A 24,943-nucleotide genomic window follows, 5' to 3' on the forward strand; every position below is an offset into this window, starting at 1 on the left:
AGCCAGAGTTACAGGCTTAGTACCAATTGTGTTCGCTTTTCATCGCCTCCCACTTTAATAAGAATGCAGACACGTACACACGCGTGTGCGCACAAAGGCACAAACACACACAAAACATCACACAGGCCAATTGGATGCTTGTGGCTACACATGGTGTTTCCATGGCGACAGCAAGCTCCGGCCAGGCCAGCAGTTTGGACAGGGTGGGGCCGCAACCTACCGATAGCGTTGGGCATCTGGTTCCAGCTGAAGTGGAAGTCGGAGGTGTTGGACTGGATCATCGGTGTGGAGCCGTTAAAAGGACAAACTTTCTTATAGTAACAAATATCTGGAAGAGGAAACAGGTTCAGCTTTCTGTTTACCGAAGTGTTTTTCTTGTAACTAAGAGAAATTTGAGAGCTTATCCAGACATTTGGGGGAAAAAAGCAGACAAAAGATAAAGAAGGTGGCTGCATTTTCATAATTCATCTCTTGGCTCTTAATATTCTGTGGCGGTCTGTGCTATGATTTTTATTCCAGAAAGGTGTGGCAGCAGAGCAAAACAGAGACAGGGACCTGGATCAAATAACGCCTGAAACGTTCAGAGTTTAGGGGAGACTCACAGTTGTAACACAACAGCAGACCCGCCTCCCCGTCTTCATACACATCAATGGCTGCTACAAAATTTACCTGCAGGCAGAGACGAGTCAGTGTAGGGGAATCAGTTCAACAGGATCCAGAGGTCACATGTGAGAGCTTTTTTAACAATTAATAACATGTCACATATCCTCAGGCCAACATGAAAGACAGATCTCTACTATGGACTGGAATGAAGCTCTCAGTTCTGGCGAGCTTGAGAGCGATTTTCTTTTTAAAAAAGGATGAAACCTGAGGTTTGCATGTTCGTTTGCCTCACCCTGTTGGCGTCTACATGGTGTAGCCGGTAGGCATCTCCAGTGCTCTCATTGATTAGGTCAAACTGATGTTTGTAGGCCACGCAGATCATATTGTCATTTTCCCCCGTCGGCCCGTCCACCAGCGCCATCACCACCGGCGGGTCACACAGACAGATCTCCTAACGAGCGGATGGTACATGATCACCTCAGTGCTCTCTCTCTCTCTCTCTCTCTCTCACACACACACACAGTCTATTAATTACATTAATAAACTCCTAAGTTTGTCTGTGCTCTAAGAGAGATGGTTTTAAAACCTGACTCCTCTCATCTCTCCACATCGATAACGCTGTGGGCTGCCACTCGAGCCCCGTTCTTCTAGCCTGTTTTTGTTGACATTTTGACAAACTGGCACCGTTAAAAGTATGCCAAATTAACTATTAGTGGGTTCTCATTGCAATGCGCTGATGGATCCACACACAGTTATCACTGCATTACGTTGACAGTGAAGAATACGTGAAAACCAAATTCTGGAACTTTAAGGATTTTTTTCTGATTTCTAACAATGTTTATTTGCTATCCACATTGAAAACAATAACAGGGTCAGTCACACTGAATCTGAATGCATGTGTATATAATCTTGACTCAGAGATGTAGTGAAAACTCTGACACCTTTATTGCCTTTCCAGATATAATAACTAACTTCCTGTTCCTGTTTTTAACACCTGCATGCAGCATCTCGGCCATTCAACATTCTATTATCCTCTTCATTCATGACTTCATTTTTACACCCATTTGTAAATGCTTTTCTTAATTCACAGTTTGTTGTACCCGTATGTACTGAAACTCCTCCACCGGCGAGTCACCCCCCGAGGCGACGGCGCTGAAGCCTTCGAAACGCGGATGTTTCCTGGTGATGAGGAGGAGTTTGTTCCTGATGGCTGCTACTATCCTTAGCTCTGAGCTGTGGTGGGTGTTGATAGAGTACAAATGACAGCCTGGGACAAAGAGGAGGAAGGGGGGAGAGGTGGGTGTAGAGAGAGTGTATTGGACATGTGTTGTGCTGTAGTTTGTACCCTGGCACGATCCTGCAGATCAATGCATCCACCACCAACAGCAGGCATGACACCAGCAGCAGGTCAGATGTTGTGTTTGCAAAAAGGTTGTTAATAAACGTCAACCTACTGATGAAGCCTCATGGATGTTAAAACAGCTTTTGCTTGCTGTTTGTTTGCTGGATTTACTATTTCTCTTGTTCAAACTGGACATTCAGGTGTTCTTTCCCAATAAGCTTCCAATGCTTCTTTTTGCATTTGTTTTCTTATTTGAAGCACGTTTCTATATTTGCAGTGTTTTCCTTTTGCATTTGTTTTTCTTATTTGCAGTGCCTGTCTGTATATGCAGCACGTTTGTACTTGTCAGCCACCGTACTAAACTCACCTCAATAACAGCAAGTTTCTCGAGATTGCAGTCGATTTCTCTTGCTGGTTGTGGGGATTGATTTGTATTTCCCTGCATGTCTTTGTGTCATACCTTTAGTTTTCTCCAGTTTATTCTCCCGGCTGTCACACTTGCTTCTGACGAGCTGCTTGTCCTCCAGGCCTCTTTTGAGCGTGCTGAGTCTGAACACATACAGCCGAGCGTCCTTCCCTGGAAGCGTAAACAGAAGACACTTCTGTTCTGCATGAAGGTTACTCTTAAGTTTGCCATCTCTTTTTTAAGCATCCTCCCACGGCCAGACGACGGCGTCGTACTGCGGGGAGGATTACTAGAAGGCTTCTTAAGGCTCGTGCTCTCTCAGAAGCCTTATCAAAGCCCACACACACAGTCGTGACCAATGTTTGTGCTGCCATCGCATACTCACTATCAAAACCAAGTCAACCCCGTTTGTCAATATTAGGGTTAGCTAATCATCTGCAGAGTAATTAATTACATGCTCTTCTGGCTGAAGCAAACATAAGACAAATCCGACAGCTGTTTGTTTGTGCACAGGGACTTGTTGTATGTGCCGTTTGTGTTTTTCATGCTTGTAGGTTTTATCTGTGTCTGTCTGCGTATCTCTCAGCTCTTTATAGCCTGCTACAGTCTCACAGTCAATCCAGTCCTGCAGGATAAACAGACACACACTCTCTTATGCACACACACACACACACACACACACACAAAGCCACAATGGGGATTGGCTCTCTATAGGTCAGCTTCCTTAGATCTCAGCGAGAGATCAATGTGTTCACTGGGCCAGAGGAGGAGGAAAGGGTAAGTATGTACTCAGACAGCACAGAGGGAGATGGCAGAGGTGAAGTAAGAGTGAGTAATGGAAATAATGTTAAAGAAAATGTGCTGTAAATACTGTTCTGCCGTACGAAAGAAGAGATGAAGAAGGGGTTGGCTCCAGGAGAAGCAGGTCTCTGATGTGCAGGGGAAGGGTCCTGGTGTTAGCCTACCTTTGTCAGCCCTCGTGATGAGCAGGTCCTGAGGCTCGAGAACGTGCATCTGCTTCACCGCCATGGTTTTGTCAAACACTGGCACTGGGGGCAGAGCCTGCGTCTCTGGAGCACAACGCACACATCACAATAAAAAGATGAGTAAAGTCTGTCATCGTTGATGCCGAAATTTGTATTTGTAGAAATTTTGTATTTGTTTGTAAATTTGTAGAAGAAAAAAAATTTGTTTCTGAGCAAGAAAAAGCAGGATTGGCGTGGCGCTCACCAGCGTTGGGCAGAGCTGGATCCAGGCCTGAAACATGCATAACATCATTATCATCAACGTGTTAGCGGTTGGCCTTGGCATTCTGATGAGAGCAGTATTGAATGGATATGGATGGGTGGCTTTATTTTAGAGGACATAGTGAGATATCGATTAGGGATGACCTCACCATCCAGCAGCATGACCCCCGCTGCGTCGGTGGCAGCCAGCAGAGACTGACCCCAGGAGTCAGCACACACGATCTCATAGGGGAAAGTGCTGCAGAACAACTGAGACTCCCACGGCTGCCGCATACACGCACATACAAACACACACACAAGAGTGGCACGTCATGCATGTGCTGTAAATACGAGGTTTAAGCTGATATTTAGCTTTCAAGACTTAAAACAATGCAAGTGAGATAAACCCACATGGTTTGTGATTAGTGCTAGTATGTAAAAATAAGACAGGATGAGGCAGATTGTTGCTCTATTATCAAGAAGACAATCAGAAAAGAAAGGAAATAACAGAACCTGATTCTAGAGACTGAACAGTAAGTCAGCTGACAACTCAGAAGTCTGCACAGTTCATATCTCATCACAGTTGTGGTTTATGTTGAAAGTTGTGAATATCACTCATATATATTTCAAAAGGCCTGGTGTATGGAGTTTTGGCTTCAGAAACCGGAATCATTCGGCTTCGACTTGAAAAAAAGAAAAAAAAACTGTTTTGGAACTATTTTCTATTGACTTGTTAAGATGAAGACTTTGTGTCGTGAAATGTCTCTCACCTCTTTTCTGCACAGGCCTGTGGTGACAAGGCTGGTTGGGGCATCTCCTCTCACAATGGTCTTCAGCTTCAGAGCCTAAAGAAGAAAAGGCATCAAAGATCTCACAGAAGACCTCACAGAAGTCTCTGCTGTGTGTCATACACAATGCAGACATCTGTCAGTGCTTTGGCTTTTGGTGCTCCAAAAAGTACTCATGATTTATTAAAGCAAAAGCACCAACAAAACAACATGAAAATACTCCAGAACTTTCTACCTATATACAGCAGAATTTCCCTTCTCCATATACTGGAAAAGGGAAAGTCTACTTAAAAGTAAAAGCACAAAAATATTATCAGCAAATGTTTCAGTTTAAAATGGCCCGTGAGCCTGATATATCATTAAATATGATAATATTAGAGTGTTAATGATGGTTCAAGGTGGAGCTGGTTCTAACCACTTTACAGCGGCTCTTTATAACCAGTGGTTCCCAACATGAAGTTTGGTCTCCGTCTAAAGAGTCACATGATAAAATCTGTGACACTAACTTGTTTAGTTTAGTTTGGCCTTGAAGAGTTGCTTAAATGAGACAACCTGAGGCGTTTAGACATCTGAAATGTAGAAAGAGGCTCCAACTAAACGCAGCTTTTCTTTAGTCGTGTCGCGAACCAGAAATATCGGCAATCAGCGGTTTAATCTTTAACAACACAGTCTTAATTATAACATCCTCTATGCTATGTTAATCTGAAAGGTAAGGAGTAACTACAGCTGCAAGCTTGACATTTTTATGATCTGTAGACCAGTTATTCATCTCATGGACCCTGCGTGGGATGGAGGAATGTGTACTGCTTCAAAACGTTCTAAAAGAAGAAGTTTGCTGAATTGTGCACCTTGTGTCCCATCACTAATATTTAACTGGTCTGCCATTGTTTCCATGTCTGTTTAGCCACTGAGGAGGACTGAGGCCACACCTCACAGACGTGGACAGGATGTGCACAAGGCGACTGTGAAACAGTGAAAACGTGCTATGAAACATTGAACAACAGGTGTAACTGCTTCAAATTTCAAACACGAGCCCATCAGACTGACGGTTTTCAATCCAAGCTGCACAATGAGGCATTCCTATTTACATATCTGCATAAACAGCCAATCTGGAAATAATGAAATCAATACCAAGCAACAGTGTAATGGCTTCTCGGTGCAGCGCACTGCCATCTGTGGGAAAATAGCCTTAAAAAATACATATTATTGTAATTTATCAGGCATCCGTGACAACATGAAACCACTGGCTTCAACGTACTCCACACAATAAGCAAACAGACGGAGAGTCGGTTTAGCTGAGGACAAATGCCTCGTCTCTACAACACTGGATAATCAATGACTCGACGCGTCTACCGTCCTTTGTTTTCACGCTTTACAGCACAACGTGTCGATGCCCCGGCTTTGTGTTCATGAGCAGTGAGCGACAGGAACAAGGCAAACGAGGTAGAAAACACCAACAGTGACAAGAAGAAGAGGAAGAACAAGAACAAGGGTTAGCAAATGAAGATGACAAACAAAGGAAAGAATGACTTCAGTGGCATAAACATGATTTCGATAAAAAAGTGCCGTGTTTGATAACCTAATTTCTTGCAGCAGCCTGTTTCACACAACACGAGTCAAATGAGATGACAAGATTGTTAAGAAATAGGAACATTTAGATTTTGGTTACATTTCTCAGCTGGTTTGTGAGGATAAAAAACTATTTCTCATTCCCTGCACTTATTTAATATTTGTCTGCCTTGCAAGGCTTTGTTCAAAGGCGCATTTCCACAACAAATTTAGTTCAGGTGAAGACATTAAATCACAGCAGGCCAACACGTTTGTCCAAAGAACATTTTTTATCTTACACATAACCAGAAACTAATTATTCCTACAATCACAGACACACTTTACACACTTATCTTCTCTGTGTTTTCAGACTTTGTTCCTGTGTCATTATAGTTACATCAGCACCAAGAACAGGGGTGTAATGATGATTACATCACGCCCATAACGACTACTGAACCGCGGCTCAGAGACCTGCTCTTAAATCATTGTTCGACCCTGACCCCTCCTGCAGTCCAGCGTCCCGTTCACTCAACTCTCTGTCAGCACTCACGGCTCCTGAAGGACATTATCGTAGCACCAAGAGTCACAGACCTTCCTCACAAATGGCAGCGGCTGGTTTTTAAAGCTTCTACGCCTGCAGAAGAAGAGTCCGTGTGGCTCATTCACTGTGTCGCCGCTGAGGGGGCATAAGGCTGCATCAAGCGCCTGATCACAGCTCAGATTTTAAGTGTCAGGTATCGCATCCTCCCTGTGCTGTGACATCTTTTAAATATATGCTTTGCCGTGTGAGCAGCTCTTACATGGACTGTGAAGTCATTCTACATTTAACACCAAACCCAGTCGGCTTTACCTCATGTTATAAAGTGTCTACAATAAAAGTGAGTTGTGCTGCATAATTTGAACACATTATGGTTTTATGCTTCTTGAATGCCTGTAACATGTAAGTGCTACCTATTTTTACACCTACCTGCTTAACACATCTTTAAGTAACTGTGTATGTATTTATTTATGGATATTTTATTGTGGAAAGTAAATCATCCCTTTTGTCTTTTTGCTCAGTTTATGTTTTTTTTTATGTGATTTACACTGGAAATGATGGGGTTGGCCGGGTGGGGCTCATGACATCACTGCACTCACCCAGTCACCTGTATTTATTTAGCAACAAGCTTAAAGTGGAAACAGACTATTTCTCCCACAGTAGTGTTAAGCTATGGTTCAAAATAGAGGACCCAAAATGCACGAGGGGTAAAATGGACAACGGAAACTTTATTAAAAGGGAACAGAAGCAGGCAAACTAAAAGTAGCTGGAAATCCAGTTCGAACAAGGAACAATCTAAGGTAAGAAGATCCAAAAAACGACAAGAAATGAGACCAAAAAGGGAAACAAAAGAAAACCAGCGACACACAATGACGCAGATGCCACATGTGTATCCTGTTTATATGTGTGTGTACAGGTGGGTGTGCCTTCTTAATGCAGAGCTCTGATTGGCTGGTAACATCATATGTGTGTGTATGCTTATTATTTCGTTACCTGCCCTATTCTGACGAATTCGGCCTGCCGTGCCTCCTCCTTCTTACGTGCCGACTTTGGAGACTCAGGCAGGACGTCGCTGAAGGACCGCCGGTTTAACATGTTCTGGGGAGAAAAAGGAACCTAAACGTGGAACACCAACACACACACACACACGCACATGGAGGGAAAAGGAAAGCAGAGAAGGGTCTTAGAAACTGACCCTGGCAGGGGGTGAGAACAGCAGCAGTGAAACACAGGAAAAACGAAGTCGTGTTAGGAACAACAGCGAAAGGAGGGGGAAAAAAACAAGAGAAATCAGAACTAAAGTGACGTGAGGAGAGAAAGCCCTGCTGAGAAAGTCAGCATTGCAGCATCCAGCCGGTGTGGTGCAGTATGCAGAGGCAGACCGAGGGCTGCAGTGGAAACAACAGAGCAGCAGGGGCTACAGTCACTGGAGTGACAAGGAGGAGACAACTTGGACAGCCAAAAACTAAGTCCGTCCAAGAACGGACAAGCGCGGGTCTCAGCAGCGGATCTGTCGCCAGCAGTGCATCTGTACCTTGTGCAGGTCAGGCATGAGGTCTTGGTAGAGCGAGCGGATCAACATGTCGAGGGTCCGCTGACGCTTCTGGGCAAACGTTGGCGTCTCCAGTGTGGCTTTCTCTCCATTGATTACTGCAGGACATGAAGCAAATTCAGAGCGGTAGACTGGAAATAGGGATGATGCTGTTTTACTGGCCATATTCCAATGCATTTATCTTTGTGTTTTTCTTACATTTGACTAATAAAAAGTCCCTGAATTCTTGGTGATCAGTAAACACAGGTGGAGATGGCAGAGGGGGTCCGAACAGTGGAACGCTTTCCTCTGAGAATATCTTCAACCTGCAACAAAGATCAGACGTTTAACATCACACAGTACGGTGAAGTCAGCTGCTCTTCTTAAAGGGCACCTTTTAAACCTGAGCCCTGTATTTACATTTTTTATGTGTGTGTGTGTGTGTGTGTGTGCAAATGAGTCATACTTGCCAAAAGTTTTGGAACTGTTCCAATAGCTCACCTCAATGGGCAGGCACAACACAGCTGCAGTGGCTGCAAAGTAATCCTTTGGGTCAACTCTGACCGTCAAAGTTACCAAAAGTTTTGACACCACTTTTTTTTTGTTAAACTTCTATTTAACTGGAAACACAAGTCTTGATGAAGGAGAAGTCTTGCCAGAGGTAGCTTGATGCAGAAAGACAATGGTGGAAAGTCAGAGTCAGAAAGACAAATTTGGAGTTTACCAAGAGGAACTGCCAACATGAATTTATTTCCAAAGTCATGGCTGATTTTAAGAATCTAGATGAGGCAACAACTCATCTGTCATGAGATGTCAGAGCGAGACTTCTTCTTGAGCAAAACTTGTGTTTCTCTAGAAGATTTCACTCTTTCTAATAGAAAGGTCTCTCTCTGTAGGGATGTCAGCACTTTTTGGCAGTCAGAGCCAACGCAGCATGCTGCAGCTGCTGCCTGAGGTGATCTGCTGGACCAAGTATGAATCATTTTCCCACCAAAAGATGTAAACACGGGACCCAGGTTTAAAGAACCCAAAATTCCCTTTCAGTCAAGGACATCTCAGAAAGTAATCAAGAGGATGTGGTAGCCTGAATTAAGGTGTAGAGTATTTTATGAAAATGAAAGGTTGTATTGGAACACCATAAATCACAATATTAATCAAAGCGCTCACCTGTAACTGTCATTCTGGCTATTATACCTGACTAATGCAAAAATATCTGTGAAAAATGAAGTAAAGGAAACTCTGATTGCACAGGACACACAATCACAGTCACAGTCACTTCAGAGGTGCAGGGCTGGTGTGATATCTGTCCAACAGCTGAATCTCCCCTGAACGCGGCGCATGTTGCTGATTACCACTTCATTTCTCTGACAATCATCCACATGAAGGATACGGGTGAAGTGCGATCGGATCATAGAAGGTTTGAAGGACGACGATGCATCATCCCCTTCCTGGAACACTATGGTAACGATGTCATTTCCAATGTGTCTCTTTCTCTCCACCTGCCAGAAAAAGATCAAACAGCCAAGATGGGGAAAATCTGGCAACTTCACCTCAGTAGCCTGTGATTCACGGGTGACAGAAAATGTCTTTAAACCTGGATTCATTGATTCTTAAGGTCACTTAAAAAGGGGAAAAGGGGCAAACTGTATACACAAGGCGAGCCTTTCATTTGTAGTCGTGTTTCTCAAATTCCCTAAAATGTTAGCTCTTTGCATGCTTAATCTGGACAAAATGTCAGAAATGTCAAAAATCCTTAACCACACGTACACCCACCTGCTGTTTGTTCTCTTTAGAGTAGGGCAACAGGGTGGACACATGGAACATGAGCTCATGGCCCTGATACACTGTGTAGATAGACCTAATTCCTGTAGTGTCATCTGCAGGGAAAAGGAGACGGATGCAGAAGAAGACAAAGAGAACCCTGGTCATATTCACAGGCGCTTACTTTACAGTCAAGTTAACGTGATTCGGCAGACGTGGGCTGTCTTACTCTTGGTGTCCAGCCCTCCGCGGTAACCTGCCCAGCCCTGCAGCGTAATGGAATCGCCCAGCAGATTGAGAAACTTATCGAAGTTCTCACTCCCCGTCTCTGAAACAACCACATGACTTTTGATTTCTAACATGGCTTCTATTGCAGTACATAATGTTTTGACACCAGCAGCTGCTTAGCTTAGCATGATGGAAAACAATGGGAATCAGCTAGCCTGGCTCTGTCTGAAAATAATAAAATCTGCCTGGCAAAACGTCTAAAGCTCACTTATTAACATGTTCTGCCTTTTGTCTTCAGTCTGTACAAACAACACGTAAAAATAGAACAATTTGCAAGTAAGTGAACAAGTGTTTTCCCCAAATTTCCCAAATTATTAAAAAGTATAGAGGGATTTACCATTGCTAAACATCTCGTCATCTGTGAGCTGTCCGTCTTTGGCATACAGGACACCAAATTTAAAGTTGACAGAACCCTACAAAAATATAGTTTTTTCATATTATTTTCTGTTTACATACAGTGTTTCATTTGGAAGAAATGCACCAGGATGTAAAATATCATAAAGGTAGTAGCGATAATTATCAAGGGAACACAAGAACAAAGACAAACCGAGGGTAATGTGATGTTTTCAAGTATGGCAGCCATTTTTACCAGATAAAGAATCAATAAAGATTCACTAATAACTAAACATAAAAAAGTAGTCTCCAACCTTGAAAACAAATGCCAGATCTCTACAAAAACCAATCAAAGAGTGAGCTAAACTGTACTGTGAAAGCAGCGTCATCTCATACCTCCTGCTCCTCCAACACCAGCAGATCCTGTGGAAAGAGGACATCACAAATATAATTCACACTGACCAGCACTCCAGGTAGAGATGACCAAGCCTGAGGATGCAGAACAGATCAGATGCTGCTGATCAGGCCTGGCATTAAATAGACCGCTGCTACATTTCGTTAGGAGCTGGATGACGCTCTGGTGTTACTCTCACCTTCTGAATGTCCGGGTTGAGGATCTCCCTCGGGCCTTTCTCAAACCTGTCCATGTTCATTGCACTGGGAGTGAGGAGTGGAGGAAGAGGATGGAAAGGAAGGAGTGGAGGAAGTTGGAATGAAACAAAAGACGGAGAAAAGGGTGTTTAGGATCGATGTAAGACAAGCTCAAATGGTTAAAAATGAGCAGCAGACTTGATCTGAGGGATTTCTCATCCTGCTGGTATCATCTGTACTCATTCAGAGTTTGAGTGGTGACGAAGCTCAGCCTGAGGAGTTTATGATCTCCTGTTTCATGCATCTTGTTACATCCTGTTGCTCATGAAATCTGCTACTGGAAATATAATGTTGAAGATGATTGTAAAATATAACTGCATCCAATAGATAGATAGATAGATACACAGATAGATAGATAGATAAAGAAGATAGATATGTGAGCTTCTCTCAACTTGGGCAGTTTTCCATTTAACCGAGCTACCTTTATATGATTGTGCATGTAAAAAAGGTAAAAATCTGTGATGATTTTTGCTACTTTTCAATTGTCCAATATGAGATAAAAAGCATATATCATAAAAAAAATTGCAACTGGGCTTTTTTGGTGTCAGTCACATCTGGCAACACGTAGTTTTTATGTCTCAGCAGCACCATGAGATCACCAACAATACTGATTCTCGGACAGGTATTGTAAAGAGCCAATGAACTGTGTCGTCTCCAGGCTGCGCCTCTCACCTTAGGATGGACTTGACTGATAGTGTTTTGGTCGGGCTGTAGGGGAGGCTGATCTTCAGAGTGCCCTGAGTGAACAAGAACGACACAGATCAGGGATTACCAACTCTTGGCACAATGGCGGTCGACCTTCTCTGAGGAGTCTCTCGCTCGAACTCGTTGCACTTGCATTTGCATTTATAAAACAATTTCCGGCGAACTCAGTATTACTCAAAATAAATTCACAGCACAATATTTTTGAATCAGTCACAGAATGATGGCAGAGGACCAAATTAAACTGAAGCAGTTTGAGCCAAACATAGTCTTTCTGTTCGACAACAACAACGACATCCTGTACCAGTTAGAATCTCACAGAAACAAGACAAATCAATGTGATCAGGCAGCGGAGGTGCACCTCCCTAATCAGGTTCCAGATGAGCCTGGAGGCCAAAATTAGATCCAAGCTATCTTGGTCATGAAGTTGTGTCACCACACTACAAATACACAATAAAGATCATACATTTCTCTCTCTCTCTCACACACACACACACACACACAAATACACACACACACACACACACCTACACCTAAAAAAAAAAAAAGAGTACCATCTACGACTGTGAACTCCAGTAGAAAATGTTGACATTTAAGAGTACATACTGATTAATCAGAAATCAAACTCTAATCATGTAATATCTAATAAGACATCAGCATATAACAGCAGGTATTTTTCTGCAGAACCAGACTCAAATGTCTCATTTTTTGCTTGACATACGAGTACAAACAGTGTTAATTATGTAAATGAATGGTTTTAAAGCCAAGACTGTAGGCAGGTATGGCACCGCCAACCCTTCACCCGGCTGCAGATGTCACACAATTTTACACAACGAACTTTGTATTCCCATTTGGAATCCTTCGTCAACCAGGCTTTATGTTAAGATGTCAAGCCAAGATTATTTTATTTTTAGAAATTCAGAATTTTATATATCAGAAAGAAGAAGAGTCTGGAGATATCATAGCAAACATTTTCCCATACAGAATGCAGCACTTTTACTTGTAACCAAGTACTTGTACATTCTTGTATTTCTACTGTGACTTCAGTAAAGGACTAAAGTCGTGGTGTTCCACGAATATGGACGATGAACTCACCGTCTTTCTCCAGAGGATGGCTCTGTACTGAGGAACCCGCTGGTTGTTCTGGTCTGAGAGGACGACTGACAGGTAGAAGGGGTTCTTCTCTGCATCTGTACCCACGTAGTTCTGGTGGACTGGAGACAGAGATGATATACAGACAAAACCGTGCGGCTGTCAAAACGAACTGACGCTGTAGTTTAACTTATTTAATACACTGCCTGGCCAAAAAAAAAGTCGCCACCAAAAAAAAAAAAAGGTCACACACTCTAATATTTCGTTGGACCGCCTTCAGCTTTGATTACGGCACGCATTCGCTGTGGCATTGTTTCGATAAGCTTCTGCAATGTCACAAGATTTATTTCCATCCAGTGTTGCATTAATTTTTCACCAAGATCTTGCTTTGATGATGGTAGAGCCTGACCTCCAGCACATCCCAAAGATTCTCAATGGGGTTAAGGTCTGGACTCTGTGGTGGCCAATCCATGTGTGAAAATGATGCGTCATGTTCCCTGAACCACTCTTTCACAATTTGAGCCCGATGAATCCTGGCATTGTCATCTTGGAATATGCGCGGGCCATCAGGGAAGAAAAAATCCACTGATGGAATAACCTGGTCATTCAGCATATTCAGGTAGTCAGCTGACCTCATACTGTTGCTGAACCTACACCTGACCAACTGCAGCAACCCCAGATCATAGCACTGCCCCCATAGGTTTGTACAGTAGGCACTAGGCATGATGGGTGCATCACTTCATCTGCCTCTCTTCTTACCCTGAAGCGCCCATCACTCTGCAACAGGGTAAATCTGGACTCATCAGACCACATGACCTTCTTCCATTGCTCCAGAGTCCAATCTTTATGCTCCCTAGCAAATTGAAGCCTTTTTTTCTGGTCAGCCTCATTGATTAGTGGTTTTCTTAAGGCTGCACAGCTGTTCAGTCCCAACCCCTTGAGTTCCCGTCGCATTGTGCATGTGGAAATGCTCTTACTTTCACTATTGAACATAGCCCTGACTTCTACTGTTGTTTTTCTTCGATTTGATTTCACCAAACGTTTAAGTGATCGTCAATCACAATCATCCACATTTCTTCCTTGAAGACGATGGGTCCCCACTATCTTTCCAGTTTTTAATAATGCGTTGGACAGTTCTTAACCCAGTTTTAGTAGTTTCTGCAATCTCCAGGAAGCTCGTACCTATTTGCTTAGTTAAATCCAGGTGGTGACTTTTTTTTTTGGCCAGTCAGTGTATTTTCATGTGGCACCACAATTGTTGCTATTCAGCACCCTCTTTGGCTTTCTCTGCCTTTTCTTGTCCTGCTTCCCATCCTTTCTTTCATTATTTTCTGCCTCCCCCCCAGCCTCCACCCTCCGGTTTTCTCCATGTGTGACATGCACACAGACAAAGATCTCCTGACGACACCACAGTGGGGTCACACATTCATGCGTCTGAATCTTCGGTTGATCTGGTAACATCTTCGGAAACAATGCCGATCAGACCTCCAAACCCAATTAGACGCAGGAGCTCTGCCTTCATTGCTGTCTCTTTTCTTTTGTCCTCCTCTGATGCTTTCAATTTTACTTCCTTTATCCCTTTGGTTTGGGCTCTCTTTATTCGGCATTAGCAGTGTCTTTATGCCTCAGGTAAGCAATGACATTGCAAAGTTCGGTTGCAATTATATACTTATTAGTTTAGACAGCTTTGCTCTGTGTGAGAGGAAAGCATATTGTGGTCAATCAGGAATCATCTTCATACCTGATGCAAGGCAACGGAGGGAACGAGGGAGGACAAACTGTTTTATTGTTCTTCACCTAATTATGAAGAAACTGAGAATTCAACTCATCACACATTGGAAGCTTCATCACAGAGGAAGTGCTTATGTTAGAATAATTGGCCCTAAAGTTCAGAATGTGTGTTGTGTTGTGTTGTGTTGCATGATGCAGTCAGCTTTGTTCAGGCTGTGAGACACAGATGGCTCAGCTGCAGTCCAAACAGGTCGAGCCAACTTTCTGGAGACGTGGCTCTTTTTAAACTGCCCGTGCCATAGCATGAACACACCCCGGCTAAAAGGAGCAAATGCATTTCTTGTCTTCCACTCACTGACTTTTTGCTGTCTGACTTTCCCTCGCAATTATCTTCATCCATCTCAGACTCTGTCCTTCATCTCAACCTTTCAGCAGAAGGTATTCTTCCTGATTCGAGACATGGTAAAGAAATCCGGACAATGATCTTTTGTTGCACAACTTGCTGTGCCGCCTACACTGTGAGTTTGAGAACAGGTGGGGTGTTAATGAGCATGGCGAGATGATGAATGTCAGAAAGGTGGATGGAACAGGTGACAAATTCTATTTCTATTTTTTAACCATCTCTGAAGCCGCTCGTGTGAATGGCTCCTATTAGCCTTCTGCAGATCACTGGGCTCATTTCAGAGGCCAACAGTCCAATCTTAATTGTGTTGTCTGTTGGAGGCAAGCCTTCTCTGTCTGGTGGTAGTATGTCCTCTGTGGGCATCCTTCCTGGGTGGTGCACGGGATTAGAGTGTAGTCGAGACTCTCAGTGGGGACATGGCTGGATGCTAACAAGTTTTGGCCTTGAATTCAGAGTGGTGCAACATAAGGACAAGGCTGACTTCAAAAGATAAGAACCATCCCATGGACCAAGCAAGAAATTCAGAGGATGTTTTATTTCTGCAGCATCTGAGAGCCAGCTAACAGGCTCTCCCCTCACCACCTTGTATTCCTGTTGCTATCTCATGCCGAGTGCGGCACTGACCTTTTCCCAGGAAGTATTTAAAGAACCATCTGGTGTGGTACTCTGGATTCTCCAGATGGACATCGGTTCTCCTCCAGGTTCCTGGAGTGTAGTCTGAAGTCTGTTTGTCACACACACACACACACACACACACACATGCATACGAGTCACAGCAGTCTTCTCTGTGGAAAGCTGTTACACTATGCAGCAGTACAGATTACAGTACAGAGCAGGAAATCAGATGCAAGCAAAGTCTGTTTTATATAACATGACATCCTACATCAGACCAACATGTGAGACAAAAGCAAGCCTGTAAATCACATTAAGATGGCTGCTAACAGAAAAAAAATAACAAAGAAAATTTTACAAACAATTGACACTGTACTGGATTTGACATACTGAGGATGTTTAGCACGACGTTAGTTGACTAAAGCGTTTGGGAGGAGAGTGAGAGGCTGTCAAAATGTTTTGAATTATTTCCCTGCGCTATTCAAGAGTAAGCTGGCGTCAATATGAGCACTGGGACAGATATGCATATTGGTGCATTATCAAGCGTTTTTCAGACAGTGACTGTTACCTCGCTATACTGCAGCTTTTCTGTGTTCGGCATATTTGTCACATATTTTTGAGCTACATGCAGTATACATGGTAAATGTACATGTGAGCAGGGTACAAGACACGCAGCATATGTTTATAAGTTGTGAGCAGTAGACTCATTTCCCCTCATTTTCAGGCAGCTTAATTGGAATATTTTTTACTTACCAGAAATGTAAAGTATTGCGTATTTAACAAAAAAAAAGCAACACTGGGAATACCAACATACAAAAATCATTTCTGATATTTTCTCCTTTTACCGAGGTTAGCAAGAGCACCTGAAAGGGATGCATGTGTGCACAAGAGTGCATTATATTATATGTACCTCATCTGACGAGCCATTCTCCACCCTGAAGCGTCCTGCCCTCTGAATGGCCCCATCTGCATCACTGGAAATTAGCTGAGAGGGACACAGAGAGACAGAGACAGGGAGACATGTTTAAAATTAGATGTCTGACAAACCATGACTTGTGGCAGACAGTAATAAGCAGGTCATAAATACATTACAGTTGGCAATCATCACGGACAAAAGAGGAACCGCGACAGCTGCATCACCTCCATGTGATACCAGCAGCATGAGTATGACTACGGTGCAAACAAATCTGTCCTCATAAGTCTTCTCCCGTCCCCTCACTTCACATAATTTCTCAAGTCTTCGCAATGATTCCTCCAGTCCACTTGTCTGTAAAAACCTGTTTTTATGCTGCGATTATTTTTTTCCCCCCAAATATCGGCCCATTTATCTGTCTCTTGCTGACTCACCTCTCTCTACTACAGCACTGGAGAGGAGGACATTATCAGAGTGAAACGAGACAGTTAATGACAGTGGAAGAGTGAATGCAGACAGGGGAGGAGAGGAGAGCAGAATGTATCCTACATAGGTCTTGATTTGACATTTTGGGAAATACTGTACGCTCACTGGCTTTGCTGCAGAGACTTAAATGAGATCCAGGTGATAGCTGGTAAACCCAGCATTGTGATTTGATCACATAATGTAAACTGTAGGAGAAACGTCAAAAACATTCATTCCACCACTAAAATAGCTCAACAACTCCTGGAAATGAGGTTCAGACGCACATGCCAGCCTCAGGATGAATATGAAACGATGTCTTTAGATGCAGACCGATGTGTCTGTATGTCTCCTCTTGTTTCTGGTGTTTATGCTAAGCTAAACTAGCAGTTTTCTGGCTGTAGCTTCACATTTAACAGCATAGTTAGAGTGATATCAATCTTTTCCTGTCTCTCAGCAAGAAAGCGCATAAATTTATTTTTTACAAAACTATTCCTCTAACTTAAATCAAACTAAATATCAAGTGTACACTGCAAATTCTATTACCAGAGTTAGGAAAAAAATACAAGCGTGTCGTATTTCACTCGTACATGGATTGCATGTTCGTAATTCCTTGAGTGCGTGTGCAGACTGCTGTCCTCCAGATTTACATGTTATTAGACCAGCAAGACATTTTTTAGTCACTCTGAGTGATTTGCCACCTTCTTCTCATCCTTGTCAAAACCCTCTTCAGTCCTTTTCCTCTTCATGTTCCATTTTCATCCCCCAACACCCCTTCGCCAAATGATGTTTTGTTTCCAGGCAACGGGCCTCTCCTCCTCTCTTATTACGCTTTGTCCTGCTGCCTCTCGTCTCTGCATCTTTGCACTCTGATCTTTGACCACCTCGTCTCTCGTGTGTTATTTTCCTCCCCTGGCCGATAGAGGCCTCTGCTCCGCCAAGGTGTAAATTTTAAAAAGAGTTCTGGCACGGCGGTGTATCCCTGCACACACTGTGATACATCCAGATGGCTTGAAATGGTCTGGAGGACTCAAGCAAGAAGAGGATTAAAAAAAGCAAGTTCCTGAGTGAGATGGACTGAACGAAAGGAGCTCAATGTGTCGCTGACCTCCAGGAAGCACAGACAGACATGATGGAACTAAGGCTCCGATTACCATTTTTATTATTCCAGTATTATTCCCTATTATTCCATTGCAGTTTGTCAGAGTTGTATGTGACACCTTCAAATGTCTTGTTCTGTCCAAACACACGCCCAGTGATGTTTTTTTTCTTTTTTTAGTCTTCTATCAAAATAGCAGTTAGCTGTCGTTTTGTCTTTTTCTGTGAGTGTGTTTAGGTGTGCTGAGGCATGTAAATACGTTTCTCATCATTCTCTGGCAAGCTCACAGGTGTTTCGTCCACTGAAGTCACACAGTAGTTGAAAATATGATAGAAAATAATGACAGCGATCATTATTATGTTACATTATAATGTGGTATGTAATTATGCAGTAATATAACGTAATTACATTTTAATATGATCTAATTATATTACATTATGATGTAATCTAATTATAATTTCAAAGGGAGATTCTGGGTTCACTCTCATTTTCTGTTACCGGTGATGAGATGGAGAAGCTAAACCCAGCATCCAGAGTTCAGATAGCCTGAAACCAATCTGTGTTCATCATCATCAGCTATCGAGGTAACTCAGTTCAAGAATCAAAGGCAAACCTGCAGGCAGACGATCAGAAAACTGGTTTCTCTTGTGACCGTGTCTACGGGGATGTGAATAACCAGGTTTCCCATCTTCCATGTAAATGCAACATCTTGAATATGGTCAAACCCAGGATGTAGATGCACTCTGTGCCTCGGATACACCTTCTAAACCCGCACAGAGTTGATCGGTTTGGAGAGTTTGTGGTGCACCCTACACTTCATGTCAGGCAGTACAGTGATGAGGAAAAAGTGTGTCAGGAGAGCACTTGTCATGGGAAGGGAAAGAGAGGGTTAAAGTCCACTCAAAACATTCCTGTGGACAAGTGAGGACGAAAGGCGAGAGCTTTACATTCTGAATCAAATCATTAATAACTGTAACACTCACTTTATTGTTTGTGCTTAATTAAATCTGATATGCAGTGCTGTAGCTGAGGGATTAGAGAGCTCCTAAATGAAATTCTGCAACTTAAGCTTTACTGGAATTGGGTCTAAATGAGGCAGACATGTGTTAACACATAAATAAATAGTTTGTTTTAAGCTGTGCCAAACATTTGGCTAATCCCATATGTCCCATGTAAATCAACACGTGTTCATGAGCATCTCCAAGTAACCGACTAAATTAATTTGACAAAAGTGAAACATGCCAATCACAGTTTGCTGAAGATCAAGGTGGCATTTTGTCTAACTGATTATTTAGTTTTCGCCCAAAAGCAAAAAGCTGGAACTGGGAGAATAAAACACTTAAATGATTACTATGACATGCTTCCCAGTTTTACCAGTGAGTCATAAAACACGCTGCAGTTAAGCACAGAGCTGAAATGATTGATCGATTAATCCGTAAGTCAAATGACAGAATATTAATTGGCGATGTATTTTTATAAGCAATTAATAGTTCACGTATTTTTGAAGAAGAAATTAGTTTTTAACCGTTCCAGTTCAAACACTCAGATTTTCTGATGTAAAGTCTCTGACATCAACATGTCATGCAATCGAACAATTTCATAACAAAAACCAAAAACATTCATATAATAAAATATTCCCATTAATATTAAATTAATTACACACAGCCCGAATGTGCCCTGGCTGCATTTTCTCCCCCTGGTGTTCTGTACATAACCAGATAATGCAATCCAGTGGTTGAGAGCCGAGCATGTTTACTGCAGGTGTGAAGCTCTGATAAACGACAGAGACGTTGCTGTGCAATAATTGCCTGTGTCTTAGGAGAGGCTGCGGAAAATACTGCCTTCTCTCCTTTCATGTGCATATAAATGGGCCAGGAAACAAATTTATCTTCTGTATTTTGTTCCTGGTGCGGCACAGCCTGCATGTATTTGCATGTGAGCCCTGCTGTTCAGCTCAGTGCACGTGTGCAGAAAATGGAAAGTGAATGTCGAAGCTGTAGGCCTCTATCTCCCTCCATTTCTCTCGCCTCCTGCAACATTAACTGTCCAATCGCAGGATAATGGAGAGGAAGCCAATGCAGTGCTCAGACAGAGCAATTCACCGCCCCCCAAGTGTATGTGTCTGCAACTGAAGAAAAAAGTGTGACATTTTGTGTGAACGTGCGTTTAGGTAAGTGCCGGTGCCGCTGTGTGTGTGAATACACTTGCTGTTGTATTTGGGTGAAAAGAAAGAAGGAAAAATAGTAGAAGGAACGAGCACTTAAGCGTGTCTATGGACGCACACAGATGCATGCATACTGCATCATCATGCTTCTAAATCATGCAGCAGAAGAGTGGCAAAGGAGGAAAAATCTGCACTCCAGTGATTCCCTGTGGGCTCGGGGAGGCAGACGAGAGGAAACGCAGGACAAAAGGAGAGTCTGTTATGCTTCTGCGCTTTAACAAACAACCCATAAAACACCCCACCACTGCCGGGGAGCAATAGTGGAGGAATAGGGCAGGGGAGAAAGAGAAGGGGCATGAGACATATAGGGAGCGAGCGGGACAGAATAAAGGATGAGGCCACTGGGGAAGAGAGGGAAAGAGCGACGCGTAATGACAACAAAAAGCCGAATGATAAAAGAATAATAGCCGTCTCCACGATGCGTAACCCCATGGGAAAGGGCCAAGGCTTTAGATGGAACACACACACACACACACACACACATGCTTAAACAGCTCCCATTTTAGGGCATGACTTGAACATTTCACAAACACAGTTGAGCTCAGGCGTAGTCAGAGGGACTCTGATTTCCCCAAGGCCCACTGGACAAAGGAGCACTGCACTGCAGAGAGGGATGCATGTGTGTGCGTGTGTGTGTGCATGTGTGTGGTGGTGGTGGGGGGTATTAAATCAATACTTTTGTGACTGCTGATAGATAATTGATCTCATCAGTGGGCCTGTTCATGCACACTCACAACCCTCCAGGAAGGCAGAGAACACAGAAGCACAGAGGCGGCAGAGCAGGAGAGGAAGTGGCGGCGGGCGGGGGTGTGGGTGTGGGTGGGGTGGGGGGGGCAGGTGCTCATTCAGAGAGAAGATGAGTGACTAACGAGGAAAAAAGAGAGATTAGGGAGGAGATAAGCTGAGGCAAAAAAAAAAAAGAAAGGTATGCAAAAAACAAAGAGAGAATCAGCTGAAAGTATCCAAATGCAGTACAGTTCTGTGAGTTTTGTGAGTACGAAACAGATGACCTGGTTTAGTAAAAACATTCTGGTTAATTTCTTAAGATCTGTGCGGTCTGACAGCACAGCCACAGTAACAAGGGAGAGCAAGGCTTCAGCTAGCACTCAGCGACTCCAGACACAATGTGAAGGTGTGTGTGTGTGCGTGTGTGTGCTGTTGTTTAAGGTTATTCACTAAAAGGGTGGAACACAAGTTCAGCACAGTTATCATTAAAGGTTGCACTGAGAGAAAAGAGAATCTCAGAGGTGTATGGACATAAACGTCTGTGTGTGTCACAAAGGTCATCCAGTGACTCAGACAGTCCAGAATGAAAATACTACAGCCGCCACGCTCGCAGAAGGAGGTGAAATCACTGACTGAGGTAAACCAAGTGCTATTTTATCTTCATCTGCATCTTTGGTGGTCGAGAGACCACACGATTGTGAAGTATTATGATTTGTTTTTGGAGATGTTCTTTTTATTCTCAAGAAATCCCATGAAAAGACCAAAAACAACAATGTACTGATCCTACTAACAAATATTGACTGTGTAGTCAAAGCCCAATTCATCTGTGCAACAGACGTCTATTGTGTTCTTAATAGTTTTTTTTGACAACAATGCAGCTCTTTGGCACACAGGAACAAGTTATATTAGGACACACAGACTGTTCTTCTCTGCGAGGTTGTTTCATTGTTGTTGTTTTTTTTGAAAAAGCATAAATATAATTAAACCACAGATTATAAACAGGCATGCAATATATAGGCAAAAGTATTGGGACATTTATTACTGAATTCAGGTGTGTTATGGGGCTGATTCTCAGCGTTTGGGCTCAGCCCCTGACTTCCACTGAAGGGAAATCTTAATGCTTCAGCATACCAAGACATTTTGGACAATGCTATGCTTCCAGCTGTGGCAACAGTTTGTTGAAGGCCCTTTTCTATTCCAGCATGACTGTGCCCCAGTGCACAAAGCAAAGCTCCATAAAGACATGGTTGGATGAGTTGCTCTACTGCATGAATGGACAAAAATTCCCACAGAAACACATAATCCTGTGGAAAGCCTGCACAGAAGAGTGGAAGCTGTTAGAACTGCAAAGGGGGGGGGGGGGGGGGGGGGGGCAACTTCATGTCTATTTACTTACAATATGATGTCACTAAAGTCCCTGTTGGTGTAATGGTTAGGTGTCCCAACTCAACTTTTGTCTATATAGCGTATCTTTAAAATAGGCATACTATGATGCCCTCTGATGCAGTGCTAATAATGATGCATAATGCATGATGCTGCTGAAGACATTCACCAACTGACCACTTGTGAAGGAGAAAATTGGAGGTTAAAATGTAAATCAAAAACAAACAGCTTCTGTAATGTGGCGGTCTGCCATTGAATGCACCTTGATTAGCATTAACACCACCTGTAGCTGCGGGACAAATCCAGCCACGTTAACAACAGCACCGCATCAATATCTGCCCATTCATTCTACAGCAACACGACAGACGACCAACCTAATGACAGGGACCGAAAGCATCGGGCCACGCACCCACCCAGGAGTCAGGCTGGTAGGGTGCAGCAGCCTTAAGGGCTCTCGAGAGCGCAGCGGCAGAGCGCCAGGCATCAGCTGCGTTTATAGACAACAAGTTATGTATCAGAGAAAACGGGAGGGGGAGGAGCAAATGGAGACACAAGAGTGAGAGATGGAGGGACAGAGTTTAACCTTTGGATGTTTGGATAAGCATCTATAACACAGTGGCATCAAGATGTTTTAAATTACTTTGAAGAGTGATGCTCCAGTGTGGCATTTTACAGGTTAGACAAGGCACCAATTTTCTTCTAGTTAGACTTCAAGCAAGGAAGGAGACACACAGAGAAAAATAAAATGCATGCTGATGAAGCCGAATGCTTTTAAAGAATCCATTTTTAATATTATTATTAATTTTATATTTATCACTGAGTTTCTGGAACCTTGGATGAAGTGCGCAAGGTTAGATGAAGGCACGGCTATGTCGAAAGAAACACAAAGTGTCATAAAAATGTCAGTCGAAAACACAACCACAAGTAGAAATGCTAAGTTTAAAGGAGCTACAGCAGCCCAGACTTAAGCTGCAACGGCAGCTTCATTAAAGTGTCAAACAGGCAACTGAGCACAAGCAGAACAAACCCGAACTCCCTCTAAGCAGGGATACCAATAAAAGACGAGGGTTACAGCAAAGGCCGCCGCTCAGAGTGTGATCATCAGCTTCACAGACCGCAAACAGAACAAGGACATTTGCAAGTCAGACTTTAAAGAAGCAGCGCTTGTGCGCTAATTTCCTCTTCAGTTTCTGTGTGGGTTCGAGTGTGTGTTCCTGTGTGCATCTGGGTGACAAACCCCACCCATTGACAAGAGCCAAAAGAAGCAGGGCAGCAACTCACGATGGTTTTCGGGTTGATATACCCAAATTAATTTTGTTGACAGACCAACAATCTTCGATTTACATCACTGTAGAAGACTACAAAATAAGAGATATGAGAAGCCACAACAACAGAATGTTTTAACTGAATATCAAAATTATTCAGATCAACTAACTTGCTGTCTCTGAATTTGCATCCACGTCCATGAATGAGCCAATAGAAAGTTATGATCTGTTTATGAAATCAAAGTGAGCCCCTATGAGCTTGGAAAGTGCAGCCTCACTTGTTCTGCGATGACCCGGTAGCATCCGGTGGCTAATGTTAGCTTAGTTAGCAACCTTTACAACATGTTACACTACATTTTAGCACAAACAAACCATCTGATGGCTGCATCACAAAAACAAAACAACAAAAGCAAACCATACTATAACCCTGCAATTGCCACTAGCGGCCACAGTGTTCAGCACAATTTGCATAGTCTCGCTTTAATGTCAATAAATGCACAAACAGACGCGGCCACACACACACACACACACACACACACAGATGCACACATGCTGAGACTGAGAATAAATTCAGTGTGACAATGCAGTCAAAAGCCTCTGAGGCAGTGACAGTAACACTGGTAGGCAGGTGAGAGTGGAGCCGTCTGCTCACCAGTCACTGTGCAACAGTGACAGCTAACCTCTGACACACGCACGCGCACACACACAGTCTCAGTCACTGATGTGAACTGCAGCTCACCAAACAGCACAGAGACAATGCCCACACACACTAGACCGACCGTGTGCGTCTGGAGAGTTTTGTTTTGCTGTGCGGTATGCTGCACAGCTTCCCGATGCAGCCAGCGCCCACCTCTCGCCTATCCGTCACCGCCTTCATCTCTGAGCCTCAAATGAAGACAATTCAATTCACGGGAAAAAGGCCGCCACGCTCTCCACGCAGCTCTGTCAGGATCAAACTGGTTTAATTGTTGCCGGCTTCGGCTTCAGCGTGCGGCGCACAATTAAGCTTTTGAAAGTGGATAGAGGAGTTGTCACTGAATGAAGTGACAAGATGTGGTGGGAGCTGCCTTTGAGTTTGTGCTGCTTATCTGTCAGCGCCGATGCCATCATGGAGTATTTGCTCACTTGTGAGGATGCGCGTGTGTGTTCTCTCACGGAGGTTAATAAGAACCTCACATGTGTTGCGTAGAACAACTTGGGCATATAACATGGGTTACGTGGCCAGTGTGTGTGTGTGTGTGTGTGTGTGTGTGTGGCCATGAAATCTTGTGCAGACATTTATGCTTCACAGACAATAAACCTAACGACAACACACA

General features: G+C 43.3%; 1 protein-coding gene across 5 annotated transcripts in view; it reads right to left on the reverse strand.

Annotated features, from left to right (window-relative positions):
• The window catches only part of garnl3 (GTPase activating Rap/RanGAP domain like 3), a 57,642-nt gene that overhangs the window by 11,411 nt on the left and 21,288 nt on the right, over positions 1 to 24,943 (reverse strand). For 3 of the 5 annotated variants that reach the window (XM_046374663.1, XM_046374660.1, XM_046374662.1), the window contains exons 3-25: positions 16,466 to 16,540; positions 15,568 to 15,667; positions 12,813 to 12,931; positions 11,688 to 11,752; positions 10,958 to 11,021; positions 10,761 to 10,787; positions 10,369 to 10,444; positions 9,973 to 10,071; positions 9,756 to 9,859; positions 9,373 to 9,481; positions 9,150 to 9,195; positions 8,202 to 8,308; positions 7,986 to 8,101; positions 7,445 to 7,567; positions 4,348 to 4,422; positions 3,748 to 3,862; positions 3,582 to 3,608; positions 3,317 to 3,421; positions 2,406 to 2,522; positions 1,704 to 1,870; positions 896 to 1,054; positions 603 to 669; positions 221 to 328 (exon numbers count right to left, since the gene is read on the reverse strand). In XM_046374663.1, the coding sequence (XP_046230619.1) occupies positions 221 to 328; positions 603 to 669; positions 896 to 1,054; positions 1,704 to 1,870; positions 2,406 to 2,522; positions 3,317 to 3,421; positions 3,582 to 3,608; positions 3,748 to 3,862; positions 4,348 to 4,422; positions 7,445 to 7,567; positions 7,986 to 8,101; positions 8,202 to 8,308; positions 9,150 to 9,195; positions 9,373 to 9,481; positions 9,756 to 9,859; positions 9,973 to 10,071; positions 10,369 to 10,444; positions 10,761 to 10,787; positions 10,958 to 11,021; positions 11,688 to 11,752; positions 12,813 to 12,931; positions 15,568 to 15,667; positions 16,466 to 16,540 (2,170 nt within the window). The remainder of the gene's footprint in view (positions 1 to 220; positions 329 to 602; positions 670 to 895; positions 1,055 to 1,703; positions 1,871 to 2,405; positions 2,523 to 3,316; positions 3,422 to 3,581; positions 3,609 to 3,747; positions 3,863 to 4,347; positions 4,423 to 7,444; positions 7,568 to 7,985; positions 8,102 to 8,201; positions 8,309 to 9,149; positions 9,196 to 9,372; positions 9,482 to 9,755; positions 9,860 to 9,972; positions 10,072 to 10,368; positions 10,445 to 10,760; positions 10,788 to 10,957; positions 11,022 to 11,687; positions 11,753 to 12,812; positions 12,932 to 15,567; positions 15,668 to 16,465; positions 16,541 to 24,943) is intronic. The other 2 variants (XM_046374664.1, XM_046374661.1) reach the window with 1 other exon arrangement.

This window comes from Scatophagus argus, chromosome 20, assembly GCF_020382885.2.
Source record: "Scatophagus argus isolate fScaArg1 chromosome 20, fScaArg1.pri, whole genome shotgun sequence".
Classification (NCBI taxonomy): Eukaryota; Metazoa; Chordata; class Actinopteri; family Scatophagidae; genus Scatophagus; species Scatophagus argus.